The sequence below is a fragment of the Eleutherodactylus coqui genome, chromosome 6 (genome assembly GCF_035609145.1).
Source record: "Eleutherodactylus coqui strain aEleCoq1 chromosome 6, aEleCoq1.hap1, whole genome shotgun sequence".
Classification (NCBI taxonomy): domain Eukaryota; kingdom Metazoa; phylum Chordata; class Amphibia; order Anura; family Eleutherodactylidae; genus Eleutherodactylus; species Eleutherodactylus coqui.
The window spans coordinates 181,619,494-181,639,480 of record NC_089842.1 but is presented as its reverse complement, the minus strand read 5'-3'; the positions used below and the strand labels follow the sequence as shown (position 1 = coordinate 181,639,480).

Genomic DNA, 19,987 nt, shown 5'->3' with positions numbered 1-19,987 from the left:
CTCTCCCAGGAGTAGATATGGCTGCATATACTGTCAACTCAGACTTGTATTTCCAGGTGACTTTCTTCCTGAAAGCCTCAGAGAACTTGTTACCAGCAAGTAAATGTGGAGGGCTGTAATAAATGTGCAGCACTGGCCACACAAGGAGTGACAGGAAGAGCTGCAGAGCCTCCATCAGCACAGACTTGTCTCTAGTCATAACCCCCCAGTCCTCCAGCACTCCACACATCCCTGCGTTCTAAATACTCATCCGCTGCAGTTCCTCGCGTCGCCTCTAGAGGTCCTCGTTCTTTTGCAGTACACCTCCGCGCCGTCTCGCTGGTCGTCTCTCTCTCTCGCAGGGAAGTCTCGCGTGTGCGGCCTGCTCTTCCTCTTTCTCTCCCAGCTCGGCAAGATGGCAGTCGGGAAGAACAAGCGGCTGACCAAGGGCGGTAAAAAGGGCGCCAAGAAGAAGATGTGAGTAGAAATATAGACGCGGCTGTGAGGGGGAAGCGTCAGGGAAGGGGCCGGGGATGCCGGGAGGGTGAGAGAGCGGAGGATGGCGCTGCTGGGAGGGGGATTGTAGTGCGCCGGCTCCATGGCCGGCTGAGCTGTGTGAGGCCTGGTGTGTGCTGGGGGAAGCAGGAGACCCCCGTAGAGACCTGCTGACCCCGTGCTGCCCCGCTAATGGCTGCTGTGCTTTGTGTTCTCAGTGTGGACCCTTTCTCCAAGAAGGACTGGTATGACGTGAAGGCGCCGGCCATGTTCAATATCCGCAATCTGGGGAAGACGCTGGTCACCAGGACGCAGGGGACAAGTAAGTGACGGGTGTTATGGGGGTCCGAGGGGGAGGTAGCTGCCAGGCCGCACAGATTCCGCAGCTCCCATAGAAGTGACCGGAGTCCTGGACGTGTCGCTGCTCTGTTTGCGTGACTCCTGTTCGCTTTTACCGGCGCCGTCTGTCTGCTTACAGAGGTCATGCCTGAACCAGACGTATCCCCCGTCCACAGGGAATAATTTGCTAATCTGTGGGGGTTTTACCACTGAGAGCGCAATTGATCCAGAGAGTTGGGTTCCTGTTTCCTTCTCACTGAACCCCCTGATGGAGAACGAGGGGAGGACAGGCATGCCGGCAACAAGGCCACTCTTGGACAACCCGCTTTTTACCGTAGAGTTAAAAATACTGCGGCTCAAGATCTCCATTGATTTCAACGGGGCCTTGCAGACTAGCGCTCAAGCACGGCGATTTTTGTGCTGTCTGCTCTATTTTTGTGCGTTTTAGAGCTTGTTAGCGTACCTCATTACAAGGATTGGGTGCGTTAAAAAGCGCTGTAACATGCGTTTGAGAACACCACGCAAAATTGTGGTTAAAGCCACGGTTTGTAAACAAACACGGGGGAGAGCAGCCGGAATTAATTTTCAACAGGACTGCCATAGAGAGCCAAGCGGTAATCGCTCAAGTATTTCCTTCAGCCCTAATGACATGAATGGAACGCCAACCGCACGCGTGCAGCCAGCGCTTCGTTTACACTTAGTGAATGTTCTCAAGGTTAGCCAGGGTCTCAGCGGTCTCCTATATCCTGTGTATAGGGGGTAACTTGTGATTCTGGGACAAGCCAGTTAAAACCTGGCTAGATCTGTTAGTGGAGGGGGGAGAGGTAGGGAGACCTCTTTAATGTGCTGCATAACTAGTTGGAGATCGTGGGATTTCATTAATGGGGTCGTGCCAAAATCAACTTTAATTACTTATCCCACTGATCAGATAAGTCTAATCGGTGGGAGCATCACCACTGACTCTGGGAACAGGGTCCGGTGTCCCCCTATACTCCTGAGTATTCCCACACAGTGAGGACCAGACTGGAGTGGTGGAGCATGCGTGGGACCGCTTCGGCCGAGCACTTGTGCTATCTCTGATGCCCCATTGAAGAGGACTGGATCAGCACCGCATGTGCTGGACCACAGCTCCACTTGTCTATGGGCGGCTTGATTTGTGCAGCGAGTCCAGTGATGCAAAGATGGGGTGAGACCCCCAGCAGATGCTTATTAGCCATCTTACAGTGATAAGTCAGTCAGGGGAATACCTCTCTAAAGGGTTATCTAAAATTGAGGTACACTTTTTTTGTTTTTTGGTCTCTAAAGAAACTGGGGTAACTTGGCCTTTCCCCTGTGGATTGTCTTACATGGCAATCAGCAATTCTGCATGTTGGTGCGATCATTTGTACCCATAAAGTTCCATTCTTGCTAGCGGCACGTCCCTGTTCAGAGCATTTATGCTGCCGACAACACATGATTTTTGGACATAGTCGCCCAATAAACAAGCATTTGCTTGTCGGCTATTCGCTGCACCTTCTTGCAGGGCAGTTAACAGGTGGACGATTTTTACACAGGCTGAATGAAATGAACAAATCCACTATATGGCTGTATGTTGGCCTGGAGTACCTTCACTCAACTGCGCGTGGCGCCGCACTTGAATGTTTACTGTTCAGTTTTCTCACTGGTGATGAAACAAGCTTACTGTAGTGCTGTGCAGAGCCTTCTGTCTGATGTCCAACATGTGCCCAGATGGGTGATACCACCGCTTGCCAAACTTACAAACACAGGAAATTACCAATTTGATGCCAATATCACAAATGACACCTTATTGCTGGACTCCTTTAGGGTACGTTCACGTGTACTGCTACATGTGCACATACCCTTAAGGTGGTTTTCCTACTATTAACATTAGAATGGTTGTCTGTTTACACTCTTAGCTTGTAGCAAACTGCTGATTTGGCTGTGGAAGTCGGACAGCGAGACATTTTTGCTGCGGGTGAAATGTAGTATTATATGGCAACCATTCAGATGAAGGGCGGAACATGTAGTACAAGGATAGTTTTGGCTATTCATAAAGGGGTCCTAAGCGGACAGGCCCCTCGACCATGTCTATATTACCTATTGGGGAGTATGGCGGCAAAATTGTACTGTGCATGACTGCGTACACGAGCACAATAATATGTGCAGTACGCTTGTTTGTTTTTTTTGGCTTCCTGCACATTCACTTGGTGATGTGTGTGTGTGTGTGTGTGTGTGTGTGTATATGTATATGTGTGTGTGTGTATGTATGTATGTATGTATGTATGTGTGTGTGTGTATGTGTATATATATATATATATATATATATATATATATATACATACATATACACGTGGTAAAATAGAACATGATGTGTTCCGTTTTGTGGAATGTGAGTGGACCTGCGTAAGGCAATGCAATTGCCTGCAAGTTACTACGAGCGTGCAGAGCCCACATAGTACTCTGTAAACGTACGGTTATGTGAGCCCGGCCTTCAAGTGATCTTGAGAAGGTCTGTTCTTTGTGAAGATGTGGCCTCATATTTGCAGTCCATTTCCTTTAGGCTGGGTTCACACGGGGTGGAATTTTGCTGCGGCAAATCCGCCTGCGTCCGCTAAGCCACCCATGTGGACGAGATCTGTCAAAAATCTCATCCACATGGGGCAGCCAATCCGTCGCGGAAAAGTCGTGCGGAACCGGCGTTGCAGCGCTGATTTTAGAATATGCACCATGTCAGTTTTTTTTTTTTCTGCTGTAGCCTCACTCCTATCTATGAGGAGAGAAAGCCACAGCGAAATGCCAGCAACCGAGCTGCTTTAAAACCCACGGCAAAATGCTGTGAGTTTTGAAGCTGCGCTTTTCCAGTGGAATTCCCTGCGTTTTTTGGTTTTTTGCAGTGTGGCCAAACCGTGGGAATTCCGCTGAAATCCTTCCCGTGTGAACCTAGCCATAGGCCCCCTAGAGACGGGCGGAAATTCTCGCAGTGGAATTTGACCCAGCCGTCTGCAGGCGGCCTTAAGGTGAAAGGGAAACATGTTTACAGAAACTATTCTGGAAGGCTGAATAGCCGGGACGCCAAAGCTGCCGCGGTAAAGCTGGCGCTGTGGCGCGGATTCACCTGCCGCAGCATGTTAATTTTTTTTTTTTCCTTCCGCTGCGGCCGCGCTTTCCTCTGGAAGTGCTGGCCTCAACGGAAAGGTGCCGCAGGTTTTAAAGCAGCGGATTCCCGGCGGAAATCACGTGGTTTTTCGCTGCGGCCAAACCGCGAGATTTCCGCCCGGAATCCGCCCAGTGTGAACCCAGCGTGAATGTTCCGGAGACTGTATTACCATGTATCGGATATGAGGGCATATGCTGGTGACCTCCAAATCTGATGCACGCACTTCTCTGACCACCTGATGCACACTGGATTAGTAGGCATCCATAGTCTTAACATTGTACAGCGCCTTGATTCGCTGTTGTCCACATGAGCAGTGCTGGCCCGTTAGAGCAGCTTGCAATGTCTTAGACTACCAATACAAGCTATACACAGTGTACATCAGGTAGTCAGAGGAGTGGTGTGACCATCCCTGCTTTAAGCTGCAGATACACTTTATATGGCTATTGGTCGAGCGTGTAGGTGTTCTCCATCAGGAGTAAGCGGCTAGAATACATTTGATGGCGGCCTATGTCTCGGTTCCCTCACACAAGCATTTGCACGCGTCTTAACACTGCGGTTTTGTGTAACGAACTATGTTTTTTTTTTTTTGTTTTGTTTTGTTTAGTTTTTTTCTGCATTTGTATGTAACTGCACTCTTTCCGTCCGCAGGGCATGTTAATTTACACACTGCAAGCAAGATGCACCGCTTGACATTACCAATCAATTTCACGTGTTCTTTTCCAGCAGAATTACGCAGTGCTTCATGCATCTCCTTGCATATTGTGTGTGCATTTGTGCACCCCCATTGACTTCTAAGGGGACCTTTGGTGCACAGAGGAGTAGAGCATGCTGTGTTTTTTTTTTGTTTTGTTTTTTTTTTCTTTGTGTGACCGAAACGTGTAAAATACGGAAATTTGAGTTAACCCATTGAAGTCAATGCATTCCATTATCTGCATATTGCGCATGAATTTTACATGTGGGAATTCACACGTGTGAAGGGGCCCTCACAGTAACAGAGAAATAGGCTAATTCATACCCCTCCCCCATTACGAGGTCATCCTCTGCTGCATAAATCTGTGCGTTCAGCAAATATTTACTTTATATCTACGGGCATCTCTGATCTGGTTAGGAGAAGCCACAATGACTTAGTTTTGCATTTCTTTTCCAAAAAATGGGATCATAATGGTGTGATTTATATACTAGTAAAAATTAAAAGCGCTTGTAGCAAAATCTGGAGTTATGGCTTCTCCACAAGGTAGAGGGTAACTTTAAATTTTGCTACAACCCCCTTTGCTAGAAGTATTTAGGGTGTTGTACGGCACACCACAATGTACCAAACTAGTTTTTGGAATCTGCGCGCAACATCCACAAATCAGCCACCCATAGTGGAACTTTTGGTCTGGAAAACAAATAGCAGCATGCTCCATTTCAGTGAGGATCCCACACCAACAGCTTCTATTGCAGTCAATGGAAGCGGCTCGTCTACAATATATTTGCGGACGGGCCGTGGATTCCGTGGGAGACCGGGATTGAAAAAAAAACTCCTGTGCATGTGCCGTGGTAAGCAGGCCGGCGCTTCTGCACATATCTACAGTGAAGAAGATAGGAGACCTGTATGGCTAAGCAGAAGACCTGCAATGTCCTCGGCCGCAAACAGGATCTGCTTTCCCTATGAGCTCCTGCTTTTGGAATCCGATATGGGCATGAAGCCTCAGTTTGATTTATTTGGCTCTTTAGTGGTTATATGGAGGGTTATTGAGGCCCTATCACATGGTGTTTGTTATCGCGAGCCTCATGTAAGATACAAATGAGACAATCAAATGTAGTAAAATCTCTGGAAGGGAAATGAATGATGACAAACGGTTTCAGTCCCGAATGATGTCCGTGATTACCTACCACCTTGAGATCATTCTGATTCTTCCCATTCCTCTCAGTAAGTTGATTGAATTGTTTCCTCTCAGAGAGCTCAATATTTCCTGTATGCTGCTCACAACAGAAATAGCCTCTGATGGGCTGAAGGGTCGTGTGTTCGAGGTGAGCCTGGCTGACCTGCAGAACGATGAAGTGGCCTTCCGTAAATTCAAGCTGATTACAGAAGACGTACAGGGCAAGAACTGTCTGACCAACTTCCATGGCATGGATCTGACACGGGACAAGATGTGCTCTATGGTCAAGAAATGGCAGGTATGTGCCGCACTGCACAGAACAGGCTTACAGCACAGTTCAGAGTAACACAGAAGTAACGGGGTTTGAAGATTTAATAGTCAGTTGTTCTAAAGTATTTTCCTTCTGTTGTCCATCTAATACCTTGTTGTGGGGAAGGGGGGTTGTTTTTTTTAACTTGCATATTTTTTTTCTTTGAAGTGACATAAATCTTGTAGTTTATAGTGCTAAGTATTTCTGTGTCATAAAAATTTAGAGCCCCTCAATTTTTTGCTCCCCAACTTTTGTTTAAAATGTACACTGGAACATGTGATGACAATGTTTCGGTCCCAAATGATGGTCAGTGATTACCAGCATGAGATCTTTCTGATGTTCCTCAGTGTACAGCTTAAAGGGGTTGCCCACTTTTTGGAAGACTTTGGGAACTGCTGTAAATGGCTTTTGTTTGTTTTACAAGACACTATATAACTTCTGTATCTGCCACAATCTTTGTCAAGGCCCTTTGCTTGTAAAAACAATGGATGTGAGGTTCTCCCATCCATAGAAATGACTATGGCGGTGGTTACATGAATTAATCACATGACCTCCCTATTTTTCACCTGGCTTCATCCAATTCTGTGCGGCACTGAAGTGTAGGCATAGATGAAGACCTGTTTCTACACAGAGGTACAACATTTGAGTAAGCATTCACTTTGTTACTTCACGTCACGACTGCCATTTTCGAATAGATGGGTGAATGCTACATCCATTGTTTTCATTGGCAGTAGGGGGCCTTGAAATAAATACTGCAGTATATACACAAGTTCCGTAGTCCCCTGTAATAAAACAGTCACTTTTGATTTGATTCATTTGTCAATTTAGTGCCCCACTATTGAGAGTTTTGCCTGAATCGTTAAATTGTGCATTGTAGCAGGGCGCTGCCAAACTGTGCAGAAAAGTAAATTTAGTAGGCTCCCCTGCACCAATGCACGGGATGCTGAGCATTATGTGGGTGGCGATGTGGAGAATCATAACAGCATAAACATACCAGGATAAAGTTAGCATATTTGCTGTGCTGCAATACCGACTTGGTATTGTTGGGAACCAGCAGCAGATTAAACAGGGTGTGTGTAATTTAAGTATTACTGTAGCCAATAACAAAACCCTAGTTAGAAAGTTTATGCTAAACTTTGTTGTCTTACCCAGACCATGATTGAGGCACATGTGGATGTGAAGACTACAGATGGTTACCTTCTCCGTCTCTTCTGTGTTGGATTCACAAAGAAGCGCAACAATCAGATCAGAAAGACTTCCTACGCCCAGCATCAGCAAGTCCGTCAAATACGCAAGAAGATGATGGAAATCATGACACGTGAAGTGCAGACCAACGATCTGAAGGAAGTTGTTAACAAGCTGTAAGTTTCTCCTTTGCTGGAGTAATAGGTTACTTGCTCTGGCTTTAATGGTTCTATGTGGGAAAAGTAGTGACTACTGTATTTTCCACATATAACATGACTGGGCGTAGAAGACGACCCCCAATTTTTCCCCATCGAAATGCCATTAATGCATTCCAATGAATTTCAATGGGGGAAACTAACTACCTGTAAAAAAAAAAAAAAAAAACAATACTCTCCTTCCGCGGGGTTCTGCGATGATCTGCGGCGCTGCTGCAGCCTGTCGCTCCCTCATCCACGCCGACATACCATTGCTTTCTGGATGCGGGGCTTGAATGCCCCTCCTCCCAGAAAGCTAATGCTCTGATTGGCTAACTCAGCACAGCGTTAGCCAATGAAAGCTGGCGCTGCATTAACCAATCACAGCCATTCCTTGGCTGTGATTGGTTAACCCAGCACCGCCTTTAATTGGCTAAGTTAGCCAATCAGAGCATTAGCTTTCTGGAGGCAGGGCATTCAAGCCCCGCTTCCAGAAAGCAATGCTCTGTCGGCGTGGAGGAGGGAGCGACAGCCTGCAGCAGCGCCGCTGGAGGTGAGCTTTTTTTTTCTTGTTTTGTTTTGTTTTTTTCTTCTCCCTCCTACAGGTAGTTCGTCTGGCGTATAAGACGACCCCCCCCCCCCCCCCTCCCCCGACTTTTTGAGAAGATTTTCCTGGGTTAAAAAGTCGTCTTATACGCTGGAAAATAGGGTATATGTTTCAGTCCCGAATGACATCTGTGATTACTATTTTGAGATCATTCTAAGTTTCCCACTTTAGATTCATGCCCTCCGGTACTATATTTGCTATATTTTAAGGCCACTTGCAAAAACTCTTTTCTGTAATCTAATAACTTGCAACCTGCTGTTGTGCATTTACCCTTCATGTATCAGTAACCTGTGTGTGTGTGTGTGTGTGTGTGTGTGTGTGTATATTTAGACACTCTATATGTAGCCACTTGTAGTGCCACTTGAATAACTTCCTGGTTGGTTCGTGACATCCCTGCTAGATTAATATATAATCTTACTGTCATGTAGTTGACATTTTGTAGCATATCTCCTCTGCAGATTCTCATGTGGCTCATTGTTGCGCTACACAATTGCCATGGCCCACTTGGGATTCAGCTGCAGCCTAGTACAAGCCAGTAAGCCCTGCGTACCTATGTCTTGCAGGCTGCGGCGTCCGCGTGGACCTCGCTGCTTCCAGGTTCGCCCTACGGTGTACATGCGCAGTACAGTTAGTTTTTTAAATCTGCTATCCCGCAGGATCGGCGACCAGTCCACAGTGTCCATTGACTTCAATAGAAGCTGTCCTTGCGGGGAACCACAGCAAAATGGAGCATGCTGCGATTTGTTTTCCCGAACCAGATGGCCCGCAAAACAAATCTGCATGCTTTAATTAAGCTGCAGATGCCAATGTCTCCATTTGGGCGGCTTGACTTGCAGATTGTCTGCAATTCAAATCCACCCGTGGACATGAGGCCTTAATGCTTGTCCTAATATACAGGGGACTCAGACATGGCTACACGGTGCACCCTTAGCACTTGTCTTAATATATAGGGGACCCAGACATGACTACACAGTGCAACCTTAGTACTTTTCCATTCTTGTTGCCCTGTTATGTACCACTCCTCTTCACCCTGACATGGAAACTACATGTGAGCAGCCACACATAGATATTTATGTTTCTGGGTGATTGGAGCTCCATAGAATGGCATTGCGGACCGCATGTTGTGCACCTCTCATCTAGACTGACAGCTCTCTCCCTACGTACAAACGAGAGCTGTCACTAGGCGATCTGGGAGGTAAGAGGCCGTGCTGCCCTAATGACTTTAACCTCCATTCAGAGTGAATCTTCAAAGATGTCTGTTCTAAAGTGCTGCAGTGTTTCAGAATAAGACATACATGGCCAGAATTGTATATGCCTGTCCTGTTTGTTTTTTTTTTAAGGGCAGTAAGAACCTGGTGACAGGGATTTCCTTTAAAAAGGTGTCTGACACCATATAACCTTTATAGGGAGTATTCCGGCCTTTAACTTCCGAATACCTATCCTCTGGAAAGCTAATCAGTAGTTGATCGACAGGGATCTGCCACTCGGACGTCCAGTCCTGACCATAAGAGTCGCAAGAAGTGTAGCGCTTCCCATTAATTTCAATGGAAGTGAAGCTGGAACTTTTAATTTCTTCCTATTACCACTGATAACCACGTCTGCCCCCTTCGCACTGACAACGGGCGAGGCAATTAGCTGATGGGCAGGGATCCACGGCGGTAGATCATAGTCAATTAATATCCATTGTAAAAAGCCAGAATACCCCCTTTAAATTAACTGCATTTTTTTTTTTTTTGCAAAGGCTATAGAGTACCTGCCTGAATTTTACCTATATTGGGGGCACTCTTATATACTCAAGAGAAAAAAATGATTTATGCTTGTAATGTAACAATTAAGTACATATTGTGATTTTGTAGACAGTTGCGTATCTTTACTTGGACATGCTTTGTTTAGTTTTAGTACATTTTTGTTTTCCAGTTTCCTCAATTTATTTGGATAAGACAAAAATGTTCATTCTTTGCCTTCACTTGTTTTCACATTAGGATCCCAGACAGCATAGGCAAAGACATAGAAAAGGCCTGCCAGTCCATCTATCCTCTTCATGATGTCTATGTTCGCAAAGTGAAGATGTTGAAAAAACCCAAATTTGAGTGTAAGTTCTTGGAAACCTTAATAAAATGTAAAAAGATTCTAATGCTGCGTTTACACAGGACAACTGTCAGCTAAACGATCTGTACGAGCTTGTTAGCGCTCGTGCAGAGCATTTAGATGGGCAGATCACCACTGAATATCGCTGACTTCTCGCTCAGTGTTTCACATTCTATGTGAAGCGGAGAGCGATTAGATGCAGCGAGAAGTGATTGCACCAGCAATGACTTTTATACTGGTTGAAAGTGAGTGGTAAACGACGGGTCTGCATTTACACTTAAAGGGGTTGTCTCGCGAAAGCAAGTGGGGTTATGCACTTCTGTATGGCCATATTAATGCACTTTGTAATATACATCGTGCATTAAATATGAGCCATACAGAAGTTATTCACTTACCTTCCCTGCGCTGGCGTCCCCGTCTCCATGGCTCTGTCTATCTTCAGCGTCTAATCGCCCGATTAGACGCGCTTGCGCAGAAGGGTCTTCTGCCTTCGGGTCGGTCCGGCAACAGCGGCGTTTTGGCTCCGCCCCTTTCTACACGTCATCGCGTAGCTCCGTCCCGTGTGCCGATTCCAGCCAATCAGGAGGCTGGAGTCGGCACACGTGACGGGGCGGAGCTACGCGATGATGTGTAGAAGGGGGCAGAGCCAGAACGCCGCTGTTGCCGGACCGACCCGAAGGCAGAAGACCCTTCTGCGCAAGCGCGTCTAATCGGGCGATTAGACGCTGAAGATAGACGGAGCCATGGAGACGGGGATGCCAGCGCAGGGAAGGTAAGTGAATAACTTCTGTATGGCTCATATTTAATGCACGATGTATATTACAAAGTGCATTAATATGGCCATACAGAAGTGCTTAACCCCACTTGCTTTCGCGAGACAACCCCTTTAACAATTATCGCACAGCTTCGTTCATTTGAATGAATTTTGCACGATAATCCTGTGTATATGGCCCTTAAAGGGGTTGTCCCGCGGCAGCAAGTGGGTCTATACACTTCTGTATGGCCATATTAATGCACTTTGTAATGTACATTGTGCATTAATTATGAGCCATACAGAAGTTATAAAAAGTTTTTCACTTACCTGCTCCGTTGCTGGCGTCCTCGTCTCCATGGTTGCCGTCTAATTTTCGCCGTCTAATGGCCAAATTAGACGCGCTTGCGCAGTCCGGGTCTTATCTTCTCAATGGGGCTCCGTGTAGCTCCGCCCCGTCACGTGCCGATTCCAGCCAATCAGGAGGCTGGAATCGGCAATGGACCGCACAGAAGCCCTGCGGTCCACGGAGGAAGAAGATGCCGGCGGCCATCTTCACCGGGTAAGTAAGAAGTCACCGGAGCGCGGGGATTCAGGTAAGCGCTGTCCGGTGATCTTTTTTAACCCCTGCATCGGGGTTGTCTCGCGCCGAACGGGGGGGGATGAAAAAAAAAAAAACCCCGTTTCGGCGCGGGACAACCCCTTTAAGTCGGCCTCGCTAAGCTAAAACGTGTTCTAGGCTATTCAAATGCGTTACCATAATTTGCTCAACACAGGTGTAAAAGCTGTTTTTTGTGTGCTTAGTTGGGTTTGTGAGGTTAGGCTGGGTTCACATAGCATTAATGGGAATGTGTCATCAACTATTTGCATCATAAACTAAGTTATGGTACTTACAGTTTAGATGTCGTGGTGTCTTAGGAGCTGTGTCATACTTATCTGGTACCCCATTTCTGCGGTGTCCGTGCACGCACAGCTAGTGTGAGAAGGTTGTGCCACGCATTCCCATAGAGATGAATGGCAGTTTGTGCATTCAGCTTTCTGAAAAGTCGCACTGGCTTTGTCAAGGTATTGGGTGAGCATGAAAAAGTTCCTGGAACTTTGCGTCATCTAAACTATATGCACCATAACTTGGTTTATTGTGCTTATATTAGTTGGCGGGTTTAAAGGGATCCTGTCACCAATGTTGTAGTTTCCAAAAACAAAATCTGGTCATAAACTGAATCCTAAGGCTTGATTTCTGCTGCAGAACCTCTATAATTGTCTTTTTTTTTTTTTTGTTAATGTGGGAGATCATTTGAGATATGAGCTCTGAGCTGCTGCACATGTGATCCGCGTTAAAATGCAGCATGCCGCGTTTTTCCCTTGCGAGAAATTCACAAATCACTTAAAATACCATCTACTGCTATTTAATTAACTATGGATGGTCAATGCATTCCTATGGGATGCGGATTTGCGGCTGTCTTTTCTCACGCGCGAATTTGCTAAATATAATTTCCCTGTGGACATGAGGCCCCAGCCTCCATTGCTGATTTCTGTTAAAACCCTGGATGAAATGGCATTGCATGCAGCTCTGTATTGTTCGTGAAAATGCTAGAGTGCATAACGACACCAAATGGTAACCTTTATAGTAAATGTGTTCTGTTTGAATCCAGCACTTCCGCTTTTCCCATTGTTTGGCTCCTAGGGTAGAGCTTAACAATGGAGTGTGAATGGTTTTACCATGGGATGGGTTTTTAATACCTTTTTTGGGTATTCAGATGCAACCCCCTGCCAGAAAGCTCAGCGCAGAGCTTTAAAGCAATGTGAACCTAGCCTTACACTGTTCGACATATTATATTTCATCTATAGAAAGTAGAAGAGCAAAAAAAGTTGAATCTTAAGCAGCTTCAATTGCATGTGACTATATTTTAATCCTGGTTTAGGGTATGTTCCTACGTAAATAATAGTGTGGATTGTCCACAACGCAGATTTTGGATTTTGACGCGCAGAAACAGCATATTTAGCCCTTTTAATTGACAAGTGTGAAAACTGCGGATCCTTATTTTTATGTATTTTTTTTTTTTTAAAGAAAAACTCCATCGAAATCAACACCAGTAGTGTGGATTTTTCATTGTGGATAATTGGCGCCATTTGTTTGCTAAGTGGGAGTATACCCTTATAGGGAATCTCGCAATATTTATTCTGCCTTATCTACGAGTAGCATCAACTAGTAAGAGACCCCAGGTGCAGGGCGATTTGTAACTGCAGTTCTTTATAAAATCATCAGTTTTTATCTGCTGCAGCATGTAGTCTGGGATATTCGTCGGCCCCAGCTGCCCACACAGGCTGACAATCCTCCACCTCCCCCTTAAGCTATTATCGGCGGGGGCAGCTGCACGAATATCCCAGACTATACTCGGTGAGCACAGCATTTTATTTTTTATTTTTAAATCAAATTCCTGCTTTCCCGCAGAAACTACAGCCCATCAATTGCGGAGGGGCTGCGGATCGGACGGCTTCCATTGACTTCAATTGAAGCTGTCCGTGTGGGAACTGCACTGAAGTGGAGCATTTTGATTTCCGTATCAAAAGGTCCATAAATCAAATGTGCATGCTGTAATTCTGTTGCGGTTGCCCATGTTTCCCTGTGGGTGGCCCGCAATTCAAATACGCCCGTGGACATGGGGCGTAACTTTTAGAGCCCATTATAATAAACTTTAACTTTTTGTAAAGTTGTATTCCGATAAATTGGCACAAAATGTTGGCCCTAAAAGGACCAGATATGAAAAGATTATTCTCTTCCATCTTGCTCAGGATTACAAGGTGATCCGGCTGCTAACAATGATCCGTTCTGGTCTTGCAATACCCAGTTTTGTCCTGTGAGTCTGAGCTCCCATTCTTATAAGGCCTACGTGGCTGTCATGCCGCCTGCACTCCTAAATAGTGTGACTAGTTCAGCTTTGTTTAGTGGTCATATTATACTGTATATAGATGCTGATGGAGACTCTGGACCTCCAAAATAACTGTTCCATAGTAGATAATCATTGTGTATGTAAAATTCTTTTACATGTAAATGTCTTGTGAACTTTAAAACCTGGCTTTAGATCTTGATCTTTCTCATCACTTCTGAACATTAGCCTGGGTGCGGGATGCAGTCTGTAGAAGCAGTGACTGCAATACTAGAGCAAATACAGTTGTGCTTTGTCATCCATGCATATTTGCAGTAGATGTTAATCTGTTCTCCTTTTTTGCAGTGGGCAAACTTATGGAGCTCCATGGAGAGGGCGGTAGTTCTGGAAAGCCTTCTGGAGATGACACAGGCGCCAAAGTTGAAAGGGCTGATGGATATGAACCTCCTGTACAGGAGTCTGTCTGAGATGCGTGATCTGAAGTAGCCTGAAAAAATAAACAAACTGTTCTATATAACATCTACATTTTTTGTGTGTGTAGTATTAACAATTCTTAAACCGACAACCATCATTGATATAGGCTATAGCAGAGGTTCCCAAACTTTCAGCAATGGAGCCCTTTTTGAAGCAAAAGTTTCTTGTGGAGAACCAAAGCAGGAGAGAGGGTGTGGTCTAGGGAGGGGTTAAAAAAGGGGGGGGGGCAGAGCCATTTAAAAAAAACAGAGTAAGGCTTGAGCGCTGGATGGGCTATTGATATACATTATATTTAAAATTAACATGCTGTGAAATTAAATCCCGCACCAAACAGATTTTTTTTTTTTCCCATGGCGTGTGGATGATTTTTTCAAGACCTCATCTGCTTTGCTGCTGCTGTAAATTCCTCATCAAATCCACCCTGTGTAGTAAGTGACCCTTTATTTAGGTGGCTCCAGTAAGAATAGTGACACCCCCCCCCCCCCCCCCCCCCCATATAGGTGGCCCCAGTAGTAACAGCTGACCTGTATTACCACCCCCTGCCATTGGTTCCCGCTCTATTCACTGCTGCAGCAGTGTCTGGACCGGCTTTGGTGAGAAAAAGAATGAACAGGATCTGTTGTGGCATATCAACATGGATCATGTGACTGGAGCCGGCTCATGTGGTCTACGTTATGCCACCGCAGCTCCTGTTCCTCACTAGAGCCTGTCCGAACACTACTAAATCGGTGAGTCGAGCAGGACACCTAGACCCTCAGTTGGAGCTCCTAACTGTCGCTTGCGGAGCACAGTTTGGGAAATGCTGGCCTAGAGCAATGTTTGGTGGGTGACCTGATCACTAGAACCTAAGGACCTACAGCGATAAATAGACAAAAGGGGCCAAAGTTACTGGGTGGGAGAACCTATTTAAATGGCATTATTTTAAGAGCTTGTCCAGCATTAGGAAAATATGGCTGCTTCCTACCCTCTCACTCCATTCACTTCAATGCTGCTGAGCTGTAGTAGCAGACACAACCCATGGCCGGGTGTAGTGCTGGTTTTGAAAGAAAGCAATCATGTTTTTCTAATCCTGAAGAACTGCTTTAATGACCCTTTTTAGACGAGCTGGTTCTCATTTGAATGAGCAAGGGACGTCACCGTTAACTCGTTGGCACTCGTGCAACCAGTTGAGATGGGCAAATGCATTGTTGGCTCGTTCAAACGAGAATCGTGCAGTTCCTGTATAAGCAAACGAGAGGGACTGAATGATTGCTGTTTAAAGTGAACAACCCGACGATTATTTTCATGCCTGCATAAAATGAACTGTTCTTGATCGTCCAGTCATTGGCTTGCGTTCAGCCTGAACATTCACTTTCACTGGTTTGAACGTGTAATCGTTACATCTAAAAGCACTATGTCAAAGTATCATCTTAAAGACCATAAGATTACTAATTAGTAATTAAATATGTCCTAAAAAGGAATACAAGACAGCCAAGTGCAAGTTGCAGCTGAGATTCTCGCATCAGATGGCACATAAGCGCACATCAGTGTGCTGTCTGATACCCGAAAAGATCAGACATTAAAATCCGTATTCTAGTGCATGAATCTGACCAGCATAGGATTTGCTGTAAGTTTTTGTGTTTTACATGAAAAAGTGCCCGTTTGAAAAGCCTAATTGGCTATACTTATAATAGATTTGAGTGTTGTACATGGAATACATGGACAGGTAAATTAGCTGTATGAATGGGCCCTTATACTTTCAAATGACAGACCTCCCATATTTCTCTTTAGTGGTTTTCCTATCCTTGGATGAGGCCTGTAGGGCCCAGATGTTTGTACTAGCTGAAAAACTGAAGGTGGTAGTTGATCCCTTGATGTGAGTTTCTACTTCTGGCTGTCCTAGTTCTACCAGGTTCAAGGTATTGCCACCTGTTGACCGCAAGAGCCCATGACAACGCCCTCCATCCCCTCCTTGTATATATTCTGGTGAAGGGACTTTTTTTCCCAAGTGGTGACAAAAAAATCTGAAATCTAACCTGATGACATCTTATTCTGTGAACGGTCTGTCCTTTCTATGCTTCCAGGTTCTTGGGGACCAGGACTCTTACTGGTGCTGCCATGGGTTCCGGTAAATCAGATTGCTGGTGACTGCAATTATCTCTACTTGTGTAATGCAGGAAGGCAGACTGCTGCTGTCTGAAGTGACATTATTGCATCACTATAGACAACCTGTCGTTTTTGCACGTCTGGGGCTGGCTTTACACAGGACAACAATTAGCTGAAAAATCACTCAAACGACTGGACTGATGGATACGGAGTGAGAAATTGCTCATTAATTGCTAGTTGCTTTAAGCTCACTGAAATGAATTAACTAGAGATTGAGTTCTTGTTCATTGTGAACAGGCAGTCATTCATCTTCATGCAACTGCCTGTTCGCTGTGAATGGAGGTGTCCAGAACAGATCCCCAATGCTCTCCCTCTTGTCTTCTCCTTTTGATGGGAGATTTCAGTACATACACAAAGAACAGAACAAACCTAACTAAATGGGTTTTAGGTTAGTAGAGCTTTCTCTGTATAAAAAGTTCTACAGCTTTTGAGCAGAGTTTGCAAAAATGTTGAGAATAGAAAGGAGAGGTAACAGGTTTTTGTTTACGCTCTGCTCTGAGCTGAGGAGTGGATACAATTCTGTCCGTTAACTATAGCAATAGTGTAATACCCTTGTTTATGGGAGCCAGGTCCAGAAGGGAGGCACAGGCAGAATTTGGGTATCACTCACTCCAGTCTGCATCAACAGATTCTGACTGACACAAATGTGGAACATGGCCTATAACTTTTTTTTTTTTTAATCACGCAAGACACATCAATTTTTATTCATTAACGGTATGGGTCTGATGCCACAACTGTAACCTGCCAACCTTACCCTTAGAGCATGTCTTGGTAAATTAATCATAGCTGCTAAATAACCAGTTAGAAACACCTGCCCTTTCATGATCAGTTTCCTGATCTGGAAAGTTGACCTGTGGGCCAATATTCCTGCAGGATGACTTTATCACCTAGTGGAATCTATGCTGCAGTTCTGAAGAAGGCCAGAGGGAGTCCAATGCAATACTAGGTGCGTCTTTAATAAAGTGGCCGTTTTGTGACCATGATGTATGTGTGACAGATCAGAGCCTGTGTCTGCTTTCTACCAGTCTATTTAGATTCCATTACAGACATTTCTGATGACCCATAAAGTAATTTAAAATAGATCGCTGCCATTTCTCAATTTAATTGCCATTGTGAGCCTTTCCAATTGCTGCAGAAGGACCTCGTCTTGTTTACCACCCGTCGCAGTTCACTGAAGGCAGAAAATGTTGCAGATTAGGAGGTTTTCTAAACGGATGTTGATTTCTCTCCATAGTATTTGGCTGTCATGACAACCCGGCTCGGAGCGGCTGTACCAACCACAAAGCTGCTCTGGAAAGACAGACTGATTTATGAAGGAACTTGTGCCAGAAAGCTTGCGTTAAAAAGTCCCAAATTTTAGCATAGGCTGTTTTGTGCAAAAATGTGACTGGGACAGCACACAACCACAGAAACTTGCAGAATAATCCAAAGTTTAACTATGATTGAACCTGCAAGTGCAGCCCAGCAATTATCCTAAGAGCTTTGAATGGAGAGATGACGTGTAATCGTATTAGACGGCACAATGCAGGGTAAATCTTATTACATGTAATAGTTACTCTATAAGAATAGCTTCTCTGCCCATACCAAAGGTTTTAGAAAATACACCAGTAGAGTAAATCCAAGTATAGGACTATATGCTTACAGTCTTCCCTGGTGTCTGTAGTATAAAGTCAATGCGTAAGGTAGGAAGCAGATGATGCAGAAACATACAATGTGGCAATGTCTGAAGTTGATCTGTCTTTCGTGGCAGATGCTGAGCAATTGCAGTAGAGCCTCATGCCCACGGCCATGTCTGATTCCACCAGCCATAAGCTACAAACACAAAATTTTGAAAACCTATATTAGACACATTCGTTACCATAGAGACAAAAAAAAGAACACAAAGCCAAAGACTTATCAGCACCCCCTCGTATCTGCCCATCTAAACACGCTGAATAAGAGCTAGCGGGGACGGTACTCGCGCCTGTTCAAACTAGAATTGGCTCGTCTAAAAGGACCCTTAGCCCCTATTTGTCAGCAAATGTAAGTAAAAAGCAAAATTAAACACAGCCAAAAACCACTATATGTCATAAAAACGGAAGAAAAGTGTCTGTTAACAAAAGCCCGTATGACTAAAAGTGAAGCTGCTGAAGAAGATAATCTCAGGAGCGTCTACCCTTTTTAAATGCCTGGACTAGACTACCGGCATTCTTCACAGTTCATGAAGCACAGCCTAATGGATACTTATCTCTGAAGCCGTAATTGGAGAATTAGTCTTTCATTTAACTCACAATGAAAAATCCTAAGAAATTCGTTGGAAGTGGTCAATGCAAATTTTTGCTATTAAGATGACTTTTAAGGCTAGCTGTCACTGCCGGCAGGAGACCTGTCACCGTCTTGAATGATGCACTCCTGGTCCTGGCAGCAACTATGATTTCGTGTGGCATTTACTGTAAAGGGACTCTTGATGATACCCTGGGTGTCCCAGCATAATGTGGGAAGTGTTGACACTACAAACCTGTCAATTAGAGCAGATGCGTTCTGGAGACACTGCTGACAGCATCCCCAGATCTCATATGTATCGTAGTGTAATGAATGAGCCTGGATGTTTACGCTGTCTGGCATGTACAGGTGTAATCACCAGGTCTCATCATAACCTCCAAAGAAGCTTCTAATTACTCTTCCAACATGATGACAATATTATTACCTGTTATATGATCATTATAGTATATCCCCTATATCATTACTGCTGCTCTCTATTCAAGGTCTCTTAAGCCAGATTGACATGTAGTTCAGCAGTTTTTGCTGCATTGGTTAGATGCTCCAAGTCAGTAAACTCCCATATGCACCCAGCTTTAGTAGATTACGATGGGACTTTTTTCTTTTTGCGTGTTCAAACTTGGACATTCTATTTTAAATGTGGTTCAGAAATGGCGCCAACCAGGTTTGTCACAAAAATGAAGAAACAAGCCTAGATGAACTCAAGGAAAACAAACACTATCCGCAGCACCACTGTAGAAGAGCTGCAGGCGGTATCTGCCACCATGTTGCGGCATGCCCACAGATGCAAAGAAGTGAACGGGGACCACTTTCAGCCTCTGGTATGAAATGTGGGGAAATAAAAGTTGTGTAAAAAAATAATCCACTTGCTTGTTCTTGTTGCAATATTGTCAGAGACAATCTACTTTTCCATGGTCCACCTCATATATTTAAATGGCTTGTCTCAAATATAACATGAGCATAGACCTGTTAGGACATATAGATATGGTAGAAGATCCCCAAAACATGTAACCAGACAACATTTTGCCAAGGCGGTTTCTTTAATGAATTAATTATTTTATATATATAAAATGGTGAGTTGATCTTGATAGCCTCTACTATGTTTGTGGTTACATTCAGAGGTTCTAGTCTGGGATACATAACACCACAATCTAATCCTATGAATTAAAAACTGACAAAAGGGTATTCTGGCAGCCAAAAGACCAACATGAATCAGCAGCATAACATTTCTAATGAGATTCATGAGCAGAA

At 44.7% G+C, this 19,987-nt stretch overlaps 1 protein-coding gene and 2 non-coding genes across 3 annotated transcripts; all 3 read left to right on the top strand.

Annotated features, from left to right (window-relative positions):
- The first annotated feature begins 297 nt into the window (after positions 1-297).
- On the top strand, positions 298-14,381 carry RPS3A (ribosomal protein S3A). The gene is made up of 6 exons (XM_066608387.1): positions 298-456; positions 693-796; positions 5,946-6,133; positions 7,298-7,506; positions 10,114-10,223; positions 14,204-14,381. Exons 1-6 carry the CDS (start codon positions 395-397, stop codon positions 14,323-14,325), a joined length of 795 nt encoding a protein of 264 aa, XP_066464484.1. The 5' UTR covers positions 298-394; the 3' UTR covers positions 14,326-14,381.
- LOC136572106 (small nucleolar RNA SNORD73) lies at positions 5,794-5,860 on the top strand. Its single transcript, XR_010785761.1, has one exon. It is a non-coding gene; the product is annotated as a small nucleolar RNA SNORD73 (small nucleolar RNA).
- Positions 6,417-6,486, top strand: LOC136572105 (small nucleolar RNA SNORD73). The gene has a single exon (XR_010785760.1). It is a non-coding gene; the product is annotated as a small nucleolar RNA SNORD73 (small nucleolar RNA).
- Positions 14,382-19,987: the final 5,606 nt, after the last annotated feature.

Excerpts from the sequence above, each read along its gene's own strand:
- RPS3A (XM_066608387.1), top strand. The coding sequence starts at position 395 with ATGGCAGTCGGGAAGAACAAGCGGCTGACCAAGGGCGGTAAAAAGGGC. Across the intron at positions 797-5,945 it reads CACCAGGACGCAGGGGACAA|AAATAGCCTCTGATGGGCTG; the intron begins GTAAGTGACGGG and ends TGCTCACAACAG. Across the intron at positions 10,224-14,203 it reads GAAAAAACCCAAATTTGAGT|TGGGCAAACTTATGGAGCTC; the intron begins GTAAGTTCTTGG and ends CCTTTTTTGCAG.